This window comes from Ranitomeya variabilis, chromosome 7 (genome assembly GCF_051348905.1).
Source record: "Ranitomeya variabilis isolate aRanVar5 chromosome 7, aRanVar5.hap1, whole genome shotgun sequence".
Taxonomy (NCBI): domain Eukaryota; kingdom Metazoa; phylum Chordata; class Amphibia; order Anura; family Dendrobatidae; genus Ranitomeya; species Ranitomeya variabilis.
The window spans coordinates 221,400,620-221,421,665 of NC_135238.1; the positions used below are offsets into that span (position 1 = coordinate 221,400,620).

Sequence of the window (21,046 nt, forward strand, 5' to 3'; positions counted from 1 at the left end):
CATCACATTGAAGAGGGGAAATGTACCGTGTCTACAAAGTCAGGGCAGTTTTTTGCACAAATTATTAGAAAAAAACATTATGTCGCCCCTCACACACTCCTGCTGAAGGATATCATGTATGATAGCGTGGATATGTTGTCACACTGTGCAATTTAGTTTTGAAAGTTTCTATACTGAAGTATGAAAAATACATCCCAAATAGTTACAAACATGCAAGAAGTGATATTACTTGGCAGCATGATGACATAATTCAAGTTATTGTTTTTTGTGATAACACTATTAATATCTTTTCTGGAATTGAAGAGATATAATTGCATCATTGCATGAATGTAATGGAGAAAAGAACTTAACTGTTCTGAATAAAGTACAATATTAAAACACCACTCCAGCATTTTGTTTTATTGCATCACTGGAGTGGTCCCTGTTCCCGGTCTTATGCTCATCAGTAGGGTTGAGCGAATTTGCTCGGGTCCCTGCTTATTTGGCAAGGTATAGCGCTTACCGAATAAGCTGCAGAGGGAACCCGGATATATGGATCGCACCGGCCGATGAGCTCCGCAGCTGCATGTGTAGTGGCTGTGTGACAGGCATGACCCATGCATGGAGATCTTGTTTGTTGGGCTCTCCATGCCTGTCACACAGCCGCGACACATGCAGCTGCGGAGCCGAACAATTGACCAGCCGGAGCGATCCAGGATGCCGGGTTCCCTCTGCAGCTTATTCGGTAAGCGCTATAGCTTGCCAAATAAGCAGGGACCCGAGCAAATTCGCTCAACTCTACTCATTAGCCGCTTTCATATGTTGTTGGCACCGCTCCAGTCAGTCTCCAGCAGATTATGACCTGTCGGATCGCTCCACTGTTTGCTGGGCGAGCCTGTGGTCACTTTTTAATTCAAATCTATGAGAGCCAGAACAAAACTAGGATGAGGCTCTCCTAGACTTATACTGAGAGCTTGTGATTGTGAATTCTGACTTCTGGTCAGTTAGAAGATGTTGTCACAAGATAACGGCGCAGGACGGGAGCGAAGCCGGGAAGAGCTGAAGGTGCGGGCTGGTGAGTATAATACTAGGTGCTCCGATCCAGCACTGAAATAAAGAAAACTGCTGGAGTGGTGCTTTGAGAGGTAAGCTTAAAAGGAAATCTGTCAAAAGGGTTTTCTATATAATCTGAGCGCAGCAAGATGTAGAGGGAGAGACCCTGATCTCAGCAGTGTGTCACTTACTGAGCTGCTTGCTGACATTTTGATAAAATCACTTTCATCTGCTGTACATCTAGCAGGGCCCTAAATGCTGAGATCTGTGCACCCCTGCCCACAACACCAAGGCCATGTATAGCGTACACACAGCTGACAATCAGGAGTGGAGGCTCATGGATATGCATGATATGCATGACTGGCAGCAGGTTACTAGTTTTATCAGAAAGAGATTATCAAAACTACAGCAAGCAGCACAGAAAGTGATAACGCTGGAATCAGTGTCTCTGCACCTACATCATGCGGCTCTCAGACTACATGGCAAATCAAAGAAATCCTGTCAGCAGTTTTTTTTAAGGGGTTGTCTCATCTCATTAAATGGATACAATTAAATGCTTGTAAAAACGAAGCAACTTTGAAATGTACCTCTTATTAAAAATCATCTCCATTCTGAAGTATAGAGGAACTTTTAATTCTATAGTTTACTGCTTGTTGTCCATTTTACTGGCCACCTCTACCATCTTTTAGAGTGGTCAGTTTCCTAGGCAAAGTGTGGGCACTTGCACACTTTCGGTTCAAGTCGGACGCTGCAGAGGAAAAGCTGCCTCTGCCAACTGGATATGATCGTGCACAGTTCAGACCAGAGGTGCAACTATGCCACAAGTCCGACCAGAGGTGCAACTATGCCACAGGTCCGACCAGAGGTGCAACTATGCCACAGGTCCGACCAGAGGTGCAACTATGCCACAGGTCCGACCAGAGGTGCAACTATGCCACAGGTCCGACCAGAGGTGCAACTATGCCACAGGTCCGACCAGAGGTGCAACTATGCCACAGGTCCGACCAGAGGTGCAACTATGCCACAGGTCCGACCAGAGGTGCAACTATGCCACAGGTCCGACCAGAGGTGCAACTATGCCACAGGTCCGACCAGAGGTGCAACTATGCCACAGGTCCGACCAGAGGTGCAACTATGCCACAGGTCCGACCAGAGGTGCAACTATGCCACAGGTCCGACCAGAGGTGCAACTATGCCACAGGTCCGAAACAGAAGTGGCACCCCACCTCCCTCGCAAGCAAGAAGTTGGGATGAAGAGGAGCCGTTAGCTCCTGAAGAAAGAAGATGATAAAACTGCTTTAATGTGATCCGTGTCTCTGTTCAATAGCAGCTAATAAATAGACTATATCTAACGATTAAAATAAAAGCAAAGAAAGTTATTTAAGTTTCAGAAAAGTGATAGTGAACATCTAGAGGCACAAAATGGCAAACATTTTTTGCAGAATACCAAGTGCTCAACACCAAAAATCCATCATTATTAAATGTACACGATAGTGAGCAAGACACTGTTTGCTCCTCACAGCAACACATGCCATCATTCTTCAATAGACGATTACCCGATTTTTGCCATTCACCTCCACTATGTGACTCAAGAAGATAAAAAGTTGGCTTAAAGTGCACTTTTAGAAGAAAAACTTTTCATGGGGTCACAAACGTGAAGTTTTGATTGTTGGATGTCTGGGCACCAAGACTCCCCACACACAAAAAAAAAGCCATCAACTGTAGACCCAATGTTCATTCAGCAAATAGCCATCTCTCTTGCCTCACCCCATACACATGAGCACTTGCCTCAGCTGATCATTAATGTATTTTTTAAGGAGAAAATAGCAAAAAAGTCACTGCCCCGTACATATCAGATGGCTGGCGGGTTCGGACATCTTTCAGTGACTGTGTATGGGGGTCTTAGCCAATGATAATACTCCCCAAGTTGCGGTCCATTTCTGGGAATTCTCGCATAATAGATTAATAATATTTTAAACAAGTGAGAAGGGGTCGTATCTCTGGATGCCCCCCAACACATCAAGAGAATGACTGAATCAACCATTAGGCATTTATAGCATATTCTGTGGTTACGTCCTAAATGTCTAACATTGGAAAACCTCCCTTCAGATTGCAATTACCATATTTCTTTACCTACAGTCACACATCAATGTCAACATCAGGTGAAACTGAATGGCTTGGTCTAATGACACATCATAGTTGAAAATCAAAATGCAGATTTTTCGTGACTAAAGTGTCCCTGCCGTTTATGGTCACAGGCGAAATAAGTCCCAATTAGAGTTGAGCACATATGTTGGGGTTCCCTCTTATTTGGCAAGCTACAGGTGCATCTCACAAAATTAGAATATCATCAAAGAGTTAATTTATTTCAGTTCTTCAATACAAAAAGTGAAACTCATATAGAGTCATTAAGAACAGAGTGATCTATTTAATCTGTTTATTTCTGTTAATGATTAAGGCTGACAGCCAATGACAACCCAAAAGTCATTTTCTCAGTAAATTAGATTGCTTTATAACACCAGCTTGAAAAATGATTTTAACATCCAAAATGTTGGCCTACTGAAAAGTATGTTCAGTAAATGCACTCAATACTTGGTCGGGCTCCTTTTGCATCAATTACTGCATCAATGAGACGTAACATGGAGGCGATCAGTCTGTGGCACCACTGAATGTGGAAACTTCACACTAGTTCTTGGAAATCAAGGTCCCAGATTCTGGAGGAAGAGTGGAGAGGCCACAATCCAAGATGCTGGAGGTCTAGTGTGAAGTCTCCACAATCAGTGATGGTTTGGGGAGCCATGTCATCTGCTGGTGTAGGTCCACTGTGTTTTATTAAGACCAAAGTCAGCGCAGCCGTCTACCAGGAAATTTTAGAGCACTTCATGCTTCCCTCTGCCGACAAGCTTTTTGGAGATGGAAATGTCATTCTCCAGCAGGACTTGGCCCCTGTCCACACTGCGAAAAGTACCAATACCTGGTGTACAAACAACAGTATCACTGTGCTTGATTGGCAGCAAACTCGCCTGACCTTAACCCCAGAGAGAATCTATGGGGTATTGTGAAGAGTAAGATGAGAGACACCAGACCCAACAATGCAGATGAGCTGAAGGCTGCTATCAAAGCAACCTGGGCTTCCATAACCCCTCAGCAGTGCCACAGGCTGATCGCCTCCATGCCACGCCGCATTGATGCAGTATCTGATGAAAAGGAGCCCGACCAAGTATTGAGTGCATTTACTGAACATACATTTCAGATGTTAAAATCATTTTTTCAAGCTAGCGTTATAAAGCATTCTAATTTACTGAGATAATGACTTTTGGGTTTTCATTGGCTCTAAGCCATAATGATCAACATTAACAGAAATAAATATTTGAAATAGATCACTCTGTTGTAAAGGCTCTATATAATATAAGTTTTACTTTTTTATTGAAGAACTGAAATAAGTTAACTTTTTAATGATATTCTAATTTTGTGAGATGCACCTGTATAGCGCTTACCGAATAAGCTGCAGAGGGAACCCGACTACCTGGATCGCGCTGGCCGATCAACGGCTGTGTGACAGTCACAGCACATGCATGGAGAGCCCAACAAACAGGCTCTCCATGCATCTGTCATGACTGTCACATATGCAGTTGCGGTGCAGATCAGCTGATCGGCCGGCAAGATCCAGGTAGCCGGGTTCCCTCTACAGCTTATTTGGTAAGTGCTATATAGCTTACGGAATAAGAGGCAACCAGAACATATTCGCTCAACTCTAGTCCCAATATAAAGCCAGAGGTTGTGCATGTGAACTCGCACTCTCAGCCTTTAAAAGCAAAGCTGCAACGTTTTAAATAAACCAAACTGCAAAAATGATTTTTAGTTCCAAATACATACATATATTAGAGTAGAAAAAAATTTTTGATTCCAGGGGTGGACAATCTAAGCAACCTCAGCTTTTTTTTTCTCACTCACTCCCATTGTGGACTGTTTTTCAGTGGTGCAGCCAGAAATCTGAACAGGATATATGGTATCATCATGTGATCATATCGCACATCCATAAAGAAAATTTCCATACATATCCTAACAATAGCCACAATGTGTCCCACAAGATGCTAGGATTTTGTCAGAAGCTATTGTTCAACTTTTCACCCACACTGCAGTCGGTGGACGGCATCAATTGAGTTTGTTGACAAGGAGCAGATACGGTGCAAAGTTTTACTGAATATCATATGCACACTGGGAAAAAATCTGCGCGCAAATTGACCTATGGTGTGGATTTTTAATCCACAGAATATCAATTTCTTCTGTGGATTTTCACTTTTAAGCCTCGTTCAGATAGATGTCCATGCAGAGTGGTCCGAAATCGGAACAGCAATGCACGGACCAGTCGCGGATTTCCCGACCGGAGTAGGACTGCTCTATGTATGGAGAGCTGCGGACAGTTCGTGCATTGGGGTCCGATCTCGGAAGTCTGCATGAGCCCTTAGGATAGAGGAAAAAAAATAAATAATAATAATTGGCTGCAAATTCCACAGGGACACAGAGAGTAAATCTGTGTGATCAGATGGAACAGAGATAAATAAAATTCTGCCCTTGTGAATTGCATAAATCAGTGTGGAATGCACCCCAATATCAGTCGTCGTAGCCTACATAATTTAGGAATTAGACCACTAAAATAAAGTAGCTCTGATCTTCATATTAACCCCTTTACACACCATTGTATAGGTGCATGTGTAGAGTGGGCTCAGGAGCAAACCCGCTCTATACTGGGCAGGTGTAAGCAGCTTAACCATTTAGATGCCACAGTCAATCACTAACTGCAGCATTTAAATGGGTGAGTACTTACGACGTGACTGCTGAATGCCAATGGGTTGCAATGGCAGCGAGAGGTCTAATGAAGGCCCCTATCGCTGCCCTCTTGGTCCTTCCATGAAGCCTGATATGTCGGCCAATTGTCAATGTTCGCTCAAGTGAACGCAATCCAGGTGGGCTAAGAAAATAAACTGATTTAAAAATGTATAATTATTTTTTTAATTACCTGCCTTCTCAAATTCAAAAGAGTAAAAATAAAATGGTATTGTTGTGTTCATGTAAGTCAGAGCTATAAAAATGTAAAACTAACCCAAATGGTCTCCTAAAAACAAATAAAAGCAAACATTTGTATTGAAAAATGTAAAAAAAAATTTTTTAAAAAAGTTATGGCTCTTTGAGCAGGAGGTAAAATAAAAAGGAAAAAACCCCAAAATTAAAAATGACCCTTTCCTGAAAGGGTTAAAGCATTAATAAATCTCATGCCAATATTTCAATTAAGTTTCATTGAAAGAAAAAGTTGTGAAATTACATGAAAGCGGCATCATATGTAGACGTAGGTGGGCATTACATTGGTCCAGGCATAAGTTCCACTGTCACATTCATGTTAAATATTACTATAGCATAGATACAACTGAAATAAAGCCAGCATAGCATGTATAAGTCATGAGACAATGAATACTTTTAATCACTGCTGCTGCAGCACATCTTTGACAGGCGGGCCAGGAGCAGCAGCAGCAGCAGCTCACACCTTCACAGCTGTTATCAAACCTGCCGGGCAGAGTTACGCACACTTCCTATTCACAGCGCATGTTACGCAGACGCAGAGCGGCATGCACACTGTGACGTAGACTCTGGACGCAACAATATGGCGGCTCCCGCCAACTACGCCAGCCTGGGCAGTCCACCTCCCCTACGTGACGTAAGCCAGGCAGGCTAGAGCGCGCTCTGCGCAGCCGGCTGGCGTAAGTGCCTTTCCTGAATAGCAAATGTCTGACAAAAGGATTACCTACCGATTCCTCCTCCTTCTCCATCCCCGTGGGCATCTGCGGCACGGCCCGGTTAATGGACACGCAGTCATTGAGGTCGGGCATGTCCTTGCCCCGGTATATGGGCAGCGGTTTGGCAGCATCCAGTGCCCGCGCTCGGAACGACAGTTTACTCATTGTCGCCACGGCCGGGGGAGAGGGAGGGGGGGCGCGAGGAATAAAAAAAAAAAATAAAAAAATAAAAAAAAAACACCTAAAATTGTCGGTCAGAAGGGCCCCCCCAAACCGCCTTCTCTCACCCCCCGCCGACTCATGGGGTCCCCGAGACACGGTGAGGGGCGGAAAGAGGCGCTCCGGGCGGCGGGTCTTCGTGCCTAGATCCGGGTTTTGTTGGCTCGATCCGCTCCCTGCGCCATGGCAAACATGGCGGACATTACCAAGGCGGCGAGCGATCCCAGCAGCCCCCGCGGGCGGCGGCACAGGCGGGAGCGCGCACAGTGAGGAGGAGGCCGCCGCAAGGACGCGCATTGTGCGAGCGAGAGCGGCGGGGGCGCGCATGTGACAGGGAGCCGGGAATATTCAGAACACGGCAGAGTGTGTGCGAAAACACCGAGAACAGGACACTGAGTGTACGAAAACACCGAGAGCAGGACAGTGAGTATACGAAAACACCGAGAACACGGCAGAGTATGTGTGAACGAAAACACCGAGAACAGGACAGTGAGTGTACGGAAACACCGAGAACAGGACACTGAGTGTACGAAAACACCGAGAACAGGACAGTGAGTGTACGAAAACACCGAGAACAGGACAGTGAGTGTACGAAAACACCGAGAGCAGGACAGTGAGTGTACGGAAACACCGAGAACAGGACAGTGAGTGTACGAAAACACCGAGAACAGGACAGTGAGTGTATGAAAACACCGAGAGCAGGACAGTGAGTGTACGGAAACACCGAGAACAGGACAGTGAGTGTACGAAAACACCGAGAGCAGGACAGTGAGTGTACGAAAACACCGAGAGCAGGACAGTGAGTGTACGAAAACACCGAGAGCAGGACAGTGAGTGTACGGAAACACCGAGAGCAGGACAGTGAGTGTACGGAAACACCGAGAGCAGGACAGTGAGTGTACGAAAACACCGAGAGCAGGACAGTGAGTGTACGAAAACACCGAGAGCAGGACAGTGAGTGTACGGAAACACCGAGAACAGGACAGTGAGTGTACGAAAACACCGAGAACAGGACACTGAGTGTACGAAAACACCGAGAACAGGACAGTGAGTGTACGGAAACACCGAGAATAGGACACTGAGTGTACGGAAACACCGAGAATAGGACACTGAGTGTACGGAAACACCGAGAACAGGACAGTGAGTGTACGGAAACACCGAGAATAGGACACTGAGTGTACGGAAACACCGAGAACAGGACAGTGAGTGTACGAAAACACCGAGAACAGGACAGTGAGTGTACGAAAACACCGAGAACAGGACAGTGAGTGTACGGAAACACCGAGAATAGGACACTGAGTGTACGGAAACACCGAGAATAGGACACTGAGTGTACGGAAACACCGAGAACAGGACAGTGAGTGTACGGAAACACCGAGAATAGGACACTGAGTGTACGGAAACACCGAGAACAGGACAGTGAGTGTACGAAAACACCGAGAGCAGGACAGTGAGTGTACGAAAACACCGAGAACAGGACAGTGAGTGTACGAAAACACCGAGAACACGGCAGAGTATGTGTGTACGAAAACACCGAAAGCAGGACAGTGAGTGTACGAAAACACCGAGAACAGGACAGTGAGTGTACGAAAACACCGAGAACAGGACACTGAGTGTACGAAAACACCGAGAACAGGACACTGAGTGTACGAAAACACCGAGAACAGGACACTGAGTGTACGAAAACACCGAGAACAGGACAGTGAGTGTACGAAAACACCGAGAACAGGACACTGAGTGTACGGAAACACCGAGAACAGGACACTGAGTGTACGAAAACACCGAGAACAGGACAGTGAGTGTACGAAAACACCGAGAGCAGGACAGTGAGTGTACGAAAACACCGAGAGCAGGACAGTGAGTGTACGAAAACACCGAGAGCAGGACAGTGAGTGTACGAAAACACCGAGAGCAGGACAGTGAGTGTACGAAAACACCGAGAACAGGACACTGAGTGTACGGAAACACCGAGAACAGGACACTGAGTGTACGAAAACACCGAGAACAGGACAGTGAGTGTACGAAAACACCGAGAGCAGGACAGTGAGTGTACGAAAACACCGAGAACAGGACACTGAGTGTACGAAAACACCGAGAACAGGACAGTGAGTGTACGAAAACACCGAGAGCAGGACAGTGAGTGTACGAAAACACCGAGAACAGGACAGTGAGTGTACGAAAACACCGAGAGCAGGACAGTGAGTGTACGAAAACACCGAGAACAGGACAGTGAGTGTACGAAAACACCGAGAACAGGACAGTGAGTGTACGAAAACACCGAGAACAGGACAGTGAGTGTACGAAAACACTGAGAGCAGGACAGTGAGTGTACGAAAACACCGAGAACAGGACAGTGAGTGTACGAAAACACCGAGAACAGGACAGTGAGTGTACGAAAACACCGAGAACAGGACAGTGACTGTACGAAAACACCGAGAACACGGCAGAGTATGTGTGAACGAAAACACCGAGAACACGGCAGAGTGTGTGTGTACGGAAACACCGAGAACAGGACAACGACTGTACGAAAACACCGAGAACAGGACAGTGAGTGTACGAAAACACCGAGAACACGGCAGAGTATGTGTGAACGAAAACACCGAGAACAGGACAGTGAGTGTACGAAAACATCGAGAGCAGGACAGTGAGTGTACGAAAACACAGAGAACACGGCAGAGTATGTGTGAACGAAAACACCGAGAACACGGCAGAGTGTGTGTGTACGGAAACACCGAGAACACGGCAGAGTATGTGTGTACGGAAACACCGAGAACAGGACAACGACTGTACGAAAACACCGAGAACAGGACAGTGAGTGTACGAAAACACCGAGAACAGAACAGTGAGTGTACGAAAACACCGAGAACACAGCAGAGTATGTGTGAACGAAAACACCGGAGAACACGGCAGAGTATGTGTGAACGAAAACACCGAGAACACGGCAGAGTATGTGTGAACGAAAACACCGAGAACACGGCAGAGTGTATGTGTACGAAAACACCGAGAACAGGACAGTGAGTGTACGGAAACACCGAGAACAGGACAGTGAGTGTACGAAAACACCGAGAACACGGCAGAGTATGTGTGAACGAAAACACCGAGAACAGGACAGTGAGTGTACGAAAACACCAAGAACAGGACAGTGACTGTACGAAAACACCGAGAACACGGCAGAGTATGTGTGAACGAGAACACGGCTGAGTGTGTGTGAACGAAAACACCGAGAACACGGCTGAGTGTGTGTGTACGAAAACACCGAGAACACGGCAGAGTGTGTGTGTACGAAAACACCGAGAACACGGCAGAGTGTGTGTGTACGAAAACACCGAGAACAGGACAGTGAGTGTACGGAAACACCGAGAACAGGACAGTGAGTGTACGAAAACACCGAGAACACGGCAGAGTATGTGTGAACGAAAACACCGAGAACACGGCAGAGTGTGTACGAAAACACCGAGAACAGGACAGTGACTGTACGAAAACACCGAGAACAGGACAGTGACTGTACGAAAACACCGAGAACAGGACAGTGAGTGTACGAAAACGGCAGAGTATGTGTGAACAAAAACACCGAGAACACGGCAGAGTGTGTGTGTACGAAAACACCGAGAACAGGACAGTGAGTGTACGGAAACACCGAGAACAGGGCAGAGTGTGTATAAAAACACCGAGAACAGGACAGTGAGTGTACGAAAACACCGAGAGCACGGCAGAGTGTGTACGGAAACACCGAGAACAGGACAGAGTGTGTATAAAAACACCGAGAACAGGACAGTCAGAGTACGAAAACACCGAGAACAGGACAGTGAGTGTACAACAATACCGAGAACACGCCAGTGTACAAAAACACCGAGAACAGGACAGAGTGTGTATAAAAACACCGAGAACACGACAGAGTGTGTACAACAACACCGAGAACACGACAGAGTGTACAAAAACACAGAGAACACGACAGAGTGTACAAAAACACAGAGAACACGTCAGAGTGTGTATAAAAACACCGAGAACACGGCAGAGTGTGTACAACAACACCGAGAACACGGCAGAGTGTGTACAACAACACCGAGAACACGGCAGAGTGTACAAAAACACAGAGAACACGACAGAGTGTACAAAAACACAGAGAACACGACAGAGTGTGTATAAAAACACCGAGAACACGGCAGAGTGTGTACAACAACACCGAGAACACGGCAGAGTGTGTACAACAACACCGAGAACACGACAGAGTGTACAAAAACACAGAGAACACGACAGAGTGTGCAAAAACACAGAGAACACGGCAGAGTGTGTACAACAACACCGAGAACACGGCAGAGTGTGTACAACAACACCGAGAACACGACAGAGTGTACAAAAACACAGAGAACACGACAGAGTGTGCAAAAACACCGAGAACATGGCAGAGTGTGTACAAAAACACCGAGAACACGACAGTGTGTACAAAAACACAGAGAACACGACAGAGTGTGTGCGAAAATACCGAGAACACGGCAGAGTGTGTACAAAAACACCGAGAACACGGCAGAGTGTGTTGGGGCTAAAGTTAGGGTTGGGGCTAAAGTTAAGGTTGAGGCTAAAGTTAGGGTTGGGGCTAAAGTTAGGGTTAAGGTTGGGGCTAAAGTTAGGGTTGAGGCTAAAGTTAGGGTTGGGGCTAAAGTTAGGGTTTGGATTACATTTACAGTTGGGATTAGGGTTAGGGGTGTGTCAGGGTTAGGGGTGTGGTTAGGGTTATGGTTAGGATTAGGAGTATGTTGGAGTTAGGGGTGTGGTTAGGGTTGGGATTAGGGTTAGGGGTTTGTTGGGGTTAGGGGTGTGGTTGGGATTACGGTTAGGGGTGTGTTTGGGTTAGGGTTTCTGTTAGAATTGGGGGGTTTCCACTGTTTAGGCACATCAGGGGCTCTCCAAACGCAACAAGGCGTCCGATCTCAATTCCAGCCAATTCTGCATTGAAAAAGTAAAACAGTGCTCCTTCCCTTCCGAGCTCTCCTGTGCGCCCAAACATGGGTTTACCCCAACATATGGGGTATCTGCGTACTCAGGACAAATTGGACAACAACTTCTGGGGTCCAATTTCTCTTGTTACCCTTGGGAAAATACAAAACCAGGGCTAAAAAAAATTTTTTTGTTGTGGTAAAAAAAATGTTTTTCTATTTTCACGGCTCTGCGTTATAAACTGTAGTTAAACTCTTGGGGGTTCAAAGTTCTCACAACACATCTAGATAAGTTCATTGGGGGGTCTAGTTTCCAAAATGGGGTCACTTGTGGGTGGTTTCTACTGTTTAGGTACATTAGGGGCTCTGCAAATGCAACGTGACGCCTGCAGACCAATCCAAGTCTGCATTCCAAACAGCGCTCCTTCCCTTCCGAGCTCAGCCATGCGCCCAAACGGTGGTCCCCCCCCCCCACATATGGGGTATCAGTGTACTCAGGACAAATTGCACAACAACTTTTGGGGTCCAATTTCTTCTCTTACCCTTTAAAATAAAAAATTGGGGGCGAAAAGATAATTTTTGTGAAAAAATATGATGTTTTATTTTTACGGCTTTACTTTATAAACTTCTATGAAGCACTTGGTGGGTCAAAGTGCTCACCACACATCTAGATATGTTCCTTAGGGGGTCTAGTTTCCAAAATGGTGTCATTTGTGGGAGGTTTCAATGTTTAGGCACATCAGGGGCTCTCCAAATGCAATATGGCGTCCTATCTCAATTCCAGTTAATTTTGCATTGAAAAGTCAAACGGCACTCCTTCTCTTCCGAGCTCTGCCATGCGCCCAAACAGTGGTTTACCCCCACAAATGGGGTATCAGCGTACTCAGGACAAATTGTACAACAACTTTTGGGGTCCATTTTCTCCTGTTACCCTTGGTAAAATAAATCAAATTGGAGCTGAAGTAAATTTTTTGTGGAAAAAAGTTAAATGTTCATTTTTTTTAAACATTCCAAAAATTCCTGTAAAACACCTGAAGGGTTAATAAACTTCTTGAATGTTGTTTTGAGCACCTTGAGGGGTGCAGTTTTTAGAATGGTGTCACACTTGGTTATTTTCTATCATATAGACCCCTTAAAGTGACTTCAAATGTGATGTGGTCCCTAAAAAAAAAATGGTATTGTAAAAATGAGAAATTGCTGGTCAACTTTTAACCCTTATAACTCCCTAACAAAAAAAAATGTTGGTTCCAAAATTGTGCTGATGTAAAGTAGACATGTGGGAAATGTTACTTATTAAGTATTTTGTGTGACATATCTTTGTGATTTAAGGGCATAAAAATTCAAAGTTGGCAAATTGCGAAATTTTTGCCAAATTTCCTTTTTTTTCACAAATAAATGCAGGTAATATCAAAGAAATTTTGCCTCTATCATGAAGTACAATATGTCACGAGAAAACGAATCATCAGGATCCGTTGAAGCGTTCCAGAGGTATAACCTCATAAAGGGACAGTGGTCAGAATCGTAAAAATTGGCCCTGTCATTAACGTGCAAACCACCCTTGGGGGTTAAGGGGTTAATGGTTGGTAGGGGATCAAATATTTATTTCTCACTGCAAAATGCAAATAAATTTATATAATTTGTACAATGTGATTTTCTGGACAACATCAAAGGAAGCTCTAGACCGAGCATCACCGACACTTAGAGATGAATTATGAGAGTACCGTGCATCTGAGGGTCATGATACCACCAGAACCTTGGAAGCCCTTTGCATGCACCCCTGCATCTCATATTTTTCTAGCTGTCCCGGATTCTGAGCTATTGAGACTAGCTCTCCAGAACCTCTTAGCTGATCCAAGTTTGGACTCTCCGTATTGGTCCAGCCCCAACGAATCCGTTGAGACGTCAGTCGTCCCGTTTGGACCTCCCGCTAGGAAGTTATGACCCATCCTAGATATTGGGAACTTTCAGCTAGGAGGTCAAGGGGGGAGAATTCAGCCCAACTCGGGAGCGGCGGTGGCAAATATGGGAGGGGGCGAGCTAGGGGTTAAAAGCTAGCTACACCCCTTTAGCCTTTGTCATTAATCTGCCATGGAAGCCATGTCACGTCGCATGTGGGGACCGACCAGAAAAGCACCAGCTTCGCTTCAACCACACATGATATGAAACGGTAATGTGACACATACCACTAACTGCTATCCCCAACCTGCACCCTACTTTTATCTGTATTTCTGGCTGGAATATCTGTATATTACTCTGTATATATGTGTAGTATCTAGTGCGCCTTTCGGCAATTAAAATACCAATTCATTTTGGGCAGCTCTTTTATCTAGAAACCTGATTTCCCACGTCCGTGAGTTTGGCTAGTACTTATACGCTACCTGGGGTTGGTTTCTGACCCGATATCAGCGTGTTAACGGACCGGGCTTATATCTAACGAGGAACTGGTGGCAACATACCATTCTGTTGTTATTGAGGGATCCTGGCAGTGATGGATTGGAGGTTTATATATATTCCTGTCCTGGGACTGGTGATATACACTGCTCAAATAAATAAAGGGAACACTTAAACAACAGAATATAACTCCAAGTAAATCAAACTTCTGTGAAATCAATCTGTCCACTTAGGAAGCAACACTGTTTGACAATCAATTTCACATGCTGTTGTGCAAATGGAATAGACAACAGATGGAAATTATTGGCAATTATCAAGACACACTCAATAAATCAGTGGTTCTGCAGGTGGGGACCACAGACATCTCAGTACCAATGCTTTCTGGCTGATGTTTTGGTCACTTTTGAATGTTGGTTGTGCTTTCACACTCGTGGTGAGGACTGTTGTGAATTCTGCTCTTGGGCTCACTCCGGTGGTTATAAGTGGTAGCGCTGCTGTCTTTGGATCGCAGCATTCATCAGGTGTGTCCACTTATTGCAATTCTGACTGGGCTATTTAGTCTTGCTTGACCCTTTAGTTAGTGCCAGTTGTCCATTGTTTCCTGGAGGATTCACTTCCCTTCCTGGTCTCTCTTGCTTGCTGTTCATTTCAACAAAGATAAGTTCTGGCCTTGTTTTTTGCAGTCCACATGCTGTGGGCCTGATCGTTTAAGTTATTTTCTATGTTTTGTCTTGTCCAGCTTGGTCTGTATAAGGATTTGTTCATCCAAGCTGGTATCTCTGGAGATGCAGATATACCCTCCATATCTTTAGTTAGATGTGGAGATTTTGTATTTTCTGTGGTGGATATTTTCTAGTGTTTTAATACTGACCGCATAGTACTCTGTCCTATCCTTTCTATTTAGCTAGAAGTGACCTCCTTTGCTAAATTCTGATTTCAGTCTGCGTATGTTATTTCCCTTTCCTCTCACAGTCAATATTTGTGGGGGGCTGTCTATCCTTTGGGGATTTTCTCTGAGGCAAGATAGTTTTCCCTTTTCTATCTCTAGGGGTAATTAGTCCTCCGGCTGTGTCGAGATGTCTAGGGAGTAGTGTTGAGCGATACCGTCCGATACTTGAAAGTATCGGTATCGGAAAGTATCGGCCGATACCGGCAAAGTATCGGATCTAATCCGATACCCGATACCAATACAAGTCAATGGGACTCAAGTATCGGACGGTATCCCTGATGGTTCCCAGGGTCTGAAGGAGAGGAAACTCTCCTTCAGGCCCTGGGATCCATATTAATGTGTAAAATAAAGAATTAAAATAAAAAATATTGCTATACTCACCTCTCCGACGCAGCCTGGACCTCACCGAGGGAACCGGGAGCGTTCTTTGCTTAAAATGCGCGCTTTTACTTCCTTCCGTGATGTCACGGCTTGTGATTGGTCGCGTGCCGCCCATGTGGCCGCGACGCGACCAATCACAGCAAGCCGTGACGTAATTTTCAGGTCCTCAATGCCTAATTCTAGGCATTCAGGAATTTAAAATTACGTTCCGGCTTGTGATTGGTCGCGTCGCGGTCACATGGGCGACGCGACCAATCACAAGCCGTGACGTCACGGGAGGCAGGAGACGCGCGCATTTTTAAAATTACGTCACGGCTTGTGATTGGTTGCGTGCCGCCCATGTGACCGCGACGCGACCAATCACAGCAAGCCGTGACGTAATTTCAGGTCCTGATGCCTATTTCTGCATTGAGGACCTGAAATTACGTCACGGCTTGCTGTGATTGGTCGCGTCGCGGTCACATGGGCGGCACGCAACCAATCACAAGCCGTGACGTAATTTTAAAAATGCGCGCGTCTCCTGCCTCCCGTGACGTCACGGCTTGTGATTGGTCGCGTCGCCCATGTGACCGCGACGCGACCAATCACAAGCCGGAACGTAATTTTAAATTCCTGAATGCCTAGAATTAGGCATTGAGGACCTGAAAATTACGTCACGGCTTGCTGTGATTGGTCGCGTCGCGGCCACATGGGCGGCACGCGACCAATCACAAGCCGTGACGTCACGGAAGGAAGTAAAAGCGCGCATTTTAAGCAAAGAACGCTCCTGGTTCCCTCGGTGAGGTCCAGGCTGCGTCGGAGAGGTGAGTATAGCAATATTTTTTATTTTAATTCTTAATTTTACACATTAATGTTGTTTCGATACCGATACCCGATACCACAAAAGTATCGGATCTCGGTATCGGAATTCCGATACCCGCAAGCATCGGCCGATACCCGATACTTGCGGTATCGGAATGCTCAACACTACTAGGGAGTGATAGGTACATTCCACGGCTACTTCTAGTTGCGGTGTTAAGTTCAGGGTCTGCGGTCAGTACAGGTCCCACCTTCTCCAGAGTACGTCTCATGCTGCTCCTAGGCCACCAGTTCATAACAGTACAACTGGCCAACAATGAGTTAATTGTATCTCAGAAGAAGGAAAGGAAAGTGCTGAGCCATTTTTTTTCTGTAGTCTGTTGTGCCTTTTCTTTCCTCTTTACCTCTGGGTGGTTCAGGAGTTTGGCGCAGGTATGGATGTTCAGGGATTGGCTTCTCGTGTGGACCAGCTTGCTGCTAGAGTACAGGGTATTTCCGATTATATCGTTCAGACTCCGGTTTTAGAGCCTAGAATTCCAACTCCTGATTTGTTTTTTGGGGACAGGTCCAAATTTTTGAGCTTTAAAAATAACTGTAAACTGTTTTTTGCTCTGAAACCCCGTTCCTCTGGTGATCCCATCCAGCACGTTAAAATAGTCATTTCTCTGCTGCGCGGTGACCCTCAGGATTGGGCATTCTCCCTGGAAGCTGGAAATCCTGCTTTGCTTAATGTAGACACCTTTTTTCAAGCGCTAGGGTTATTGTATGATGAACCTAATTCAGTGGATCATGCTGAGAAGACCTTGTTGGCCCTGTCTCAGGGTCAAGAAGCGGCAGAATTATATTGCCAGAAATTTAGAAAATGGTCTGTGCTGACTAGATGGAATGAGGATGCCTTGGCTGCAATTTTCAGAAAGGGTCTTTCGGAATCTGTTAAAGATGTTATGGTGGGGTTTCCCACGCCTGCTGGTCTGAGTGATTCTATGTCTTTGGCCATTCAGATTGATCGGCGCTTGCGCGAGCGCAGAGTTGTGCGCGCTGTGGCGTTGTCTTCCGAGCAGAGTCCTGAGCCTATGCAGTGTGATAGGATTGTGTCTAGAGCTGAACGACAAGGATTCAGACGTCAGAATAGGTTGTGTTTTGCGGCGATTCTGCTCATGTTATTTCTGATTGCCCTAAGCGTATTAAGAGAATCGCTAGTTCTGTTACCATCAGTACTGTACAGCCTAAATTTCTGTTGTCTGTGACCCTGATCTGCTCATTATCGTCATTTTCTGTCATGGCATTTGTGGATTCAGGCGCCGCTTTAAACTTAATGGACTTAGAATTTGCCAGGCATTGTGGTTTCCCTTTGCAGCCTTTGCAGAGTCCTATTCCTTTGAGGGGCATTGATGCTACACCGCTGGCTAAAAATAAACCTCAGTTTTGGACACAGCTAACCATGTGCATGGCGCCAGCCCATCAGGAAGATTGTTGTTTTCTGGTGTTGCATAATTTGCATGATGCTATTGTGCTGGGTTTCCCATGGTTACAGGTGCATAATCCGGTATTAGATTGGAAATCTATGTCTGTGACTAGTTGGGGTTGTCAGGGGGTTCATGGTGACGTTCCTTTGATGTCAATTTCCTCCTCCCCCTCTTCTGAAATTCCTGAGTTTTTGTCAGATTTCCAGGATGTATTTGATGAGCCCAAGTCCAGTTCCCTTCCACCGCATAGGGACTGTGATTGTGCTATCGACTTGATTCCAGGTTGTAAGTTCCCTAAGGGCCGACTTTTTAACCTGTCTGTGCCAGAACATGCCGCTATGCGGAGTTATGTTAAGGAATCTTTGGAGAAGGGGCATATTCGGCCATCTTCTTCACCATTGGGAGCAGGTTTTTTTTTTGTTGCTAAGAAGGATGGCTCCTTGAGACCCTGTATTGATTATCGCCTCTTGAATAAGATCACGATCAAATTCCAATACCCTTTGCCTTTGCTTTCTGATTTGTTTGCTGGGATTAAGGGGGCTAGTTGGTTTACTAAGATTGACCTTCGAGGGGCATATAATCTTGTTCGTATTAAGCAGGGTGACGAATGGAAAACTGCATTTAATACGCCCGAAGGCCATTTTGAATATCTTGTGATGCCATTCGGGCTCTCTAATGCCCCATCTGTATTTCAGTCCTTCATGCATGATATATTTCGAAATTATCTTGATAAATTCATGATTGTATATTTGGATGATATTTTGATTTTTTCAGATGATTGGGAGTCTCATGTGAAACAAGTCAGGATGGTATTTCAGATCCTTCGAGATAATGCTTTATTTGTGAAGGGGTCTAAGTGCCTATTTGGAGTTCAGAAGGTCTCTTTTTTGGGTTTTATTTTTTCTCCCTCATCTATAGAAATGGATCCGGTTAAGGTTCAGGCCATTCATGATTGGATCCAGCCCACTTCTGTGAAGAGCCTTCAGAAATGTTGGGGCTTTGCTAATTTTTATCGCCGTTTCATTGCCAACTTCTCCAGTGTGGTTAAACCCCTGACCGATTTGACGAAGAAGGGCACTGATGTGGCGAATTGGTCCTCTGCGGCTGTTTCTGCCTTTGAGGAGCTTAAACGCCGATTTACTTCTGCCCCTGTGTTGCGTCAGCCGGATGTCTCCCTTCCATTTCAGGTTGAGGTTGACGCTTCTGAGATTGGGGCAGGGTCCGTTTTGTCTCAGAGGAATTCTGATGGTTCCTTGTTGAAACCGTGTGCCTTTTTTTCTCGAAAGTTTTCGCCTGCGGAACGCAATTATGATGTCGGCAATCGTGAGTTGTTGGCTATGAAGTGGGCATTTGAGGAGTGGTGTCATTGGCTTGAGGGGGCCAGGCACCGTATTGTGGTCTTGACTGATCATAAGAATCTGATTTACCTCGAGTCTGCCAAACGGCTGAATCCTAGACAGGCCCGATGGTCCCTGTTTTTCTCCCATTTTGATTTTGTGGTCTCGTACCTTCCGGGTTCTAAGAATGTTAAGGCGGATGCCCTCTCTAGGAGCTTTTTGCCTGATTCTCCTGGGGTCCTTGAGCCGGTTGGCATTCTGAAGGAAGGGGTGATTCTTTCTGCCTTCTCCCCTGATTTACGACGGGCTCTTCAGGAGTTTCAGGCTGATAAACCTGATTGCTGTCCAGTGGGGAAACTGTTTGTTCCTGACAGATGGACTAGTAAAGTGATTTCTGAGGTTCATTGTTCTGTGTTGGCTGGCCATCCTGGGATTTTTTGTACCAGAGATTTGGTTGGTAGGTCCTTTTGGTGGCCTTCTTTGTCATGGGATGTGCGTTCTTTTGTGCAGTCCTGTGGGACTTGTGCGCGGGCCAAGCCTTGCTGTTCCCGCGCTAGTGGGTTGCTTTTGCCTTTGCCGGTCCCTGAGAGGCCTTGGACGCATATTTCTATGGATTTTATGTCAGATCTTCCGGTTTCCCAGAGGATGTCGGTTATCTGGGTGGTTTGTGACCGGTTTTCTAAGATGGTTCATTTGGTACCTTTGCCTAAATTGCCTTCCTCTTCTGATTTGGTTCCGTTGTTTTTTCAGCATGTGGTTCGTTTGCATGGCATTCCGGAGAATATTGTGTCCGACAGAGGTTCTCAGTTTGATTCTAGGTTTTGGCGGGCCTTTTGTGCTAGGCTGGGTATTGATTTGTCTTTTTCTTCCACGTTTCATCCTCAGACAAATGGCCAAACCGAGCGAACTAATCAGACTTTGGAGACTTATTTGAGATGCTTTGTGTCTGCTGATCAGGATGATTGGGTGGCTTTCTTGCCATTGGCCGAGTTTGCCCTTAATAATCAGGCTAGTTCTGCTACCTTGGTTTCACCCTTCTTTTGTAATTCTGGTTTTCATCCTCGTTTTTCTTCAGGGCAGGTTGAGCCTTCTGATTGTCCTAGGGTGGACTCTGTGGTTGACAGGTTGCAGCAGATTTGGGCTCAAGTTGTGGACAATTTGGTGTTGTCTCAGGAGGAGGCTCAGCGTTTTGCTAACCGTCATCGGTGTGTTGGTTCCCGGCTTCGGGTTGGGGATTTTGTCTGGTTGTCTTCCCGTCATGTTCCTATGAAGGTTTCTTCCCCTAAGTTCAAGCCTCGGTTTATTGGTCCTTATAGGATTTCTGAGATTGTCAATCCAGTGTCTTTTCGTTTGGCCCTTCCGGCCTCTTTTTCCATCCATAATGTTTTTCATAGATCTTTGTTGCGGAAATATGTGGTGCCTGTTGTTCCCTCTGTTGATCCTCCTGCCCCGGTGTTGGTTGATGGGGAGTTAGAGTATGTGGTTGAGAAGATTTTGGATTCTCGTTTTTCGAGGCGGAGGCTTCAGTATCTTGTCAAATGGAAGGGTTATGGCCAGGAGGATAATTCTTGGGTTGTTGCGTCCGATGTTCATGCTGACGATTTGGTTCGTGCCTTTCATTTGGCTCGTCCTGATCGTCCTGGGGGCTCTGGTGAGGGTTCGGTGACCCCTCCTCAAGGGGGGGTACTGTTGTGAATTCTGCTTTTGGGCTCCCTCCAGTGGTTATAAGTGGTAGCGCTGCTGTCTT

The 21,046-nt window shown here is 45.8% G+C and overlaps 1 protein-coding gene across 2 annotated transcripts in view; it reads right to left on the reverse strand.

Moving 5' to 3' along the window:
• EPC2 (enhancer of polycomb 2) overlaps window positions 1–7,261 on the reverse strand; it is a 67,611-nt gene extending 60,350 nt beyond the window's left edge. The window contains exon 1 of one of the 2 annotated variants that reach the window (XM_077272998.1): window positions 6,837–7,261. In XM_077272998.1, coding sequence (XP_077129113.1) covers window positions 6,837–6,989 — 153 coding nt within the window. In that variant the 5' untranslated portion in view covers window positions 6,990–7,261. The remainder of the gene's footprint in view (window positions 1–6,836) is intronic. The other variant, XM_077272999.1, reaches the window with a different exon arrangement.
• Between the last annotated feature and the right edge of the window lie 13,785 nt (window positions 7,262–21,046).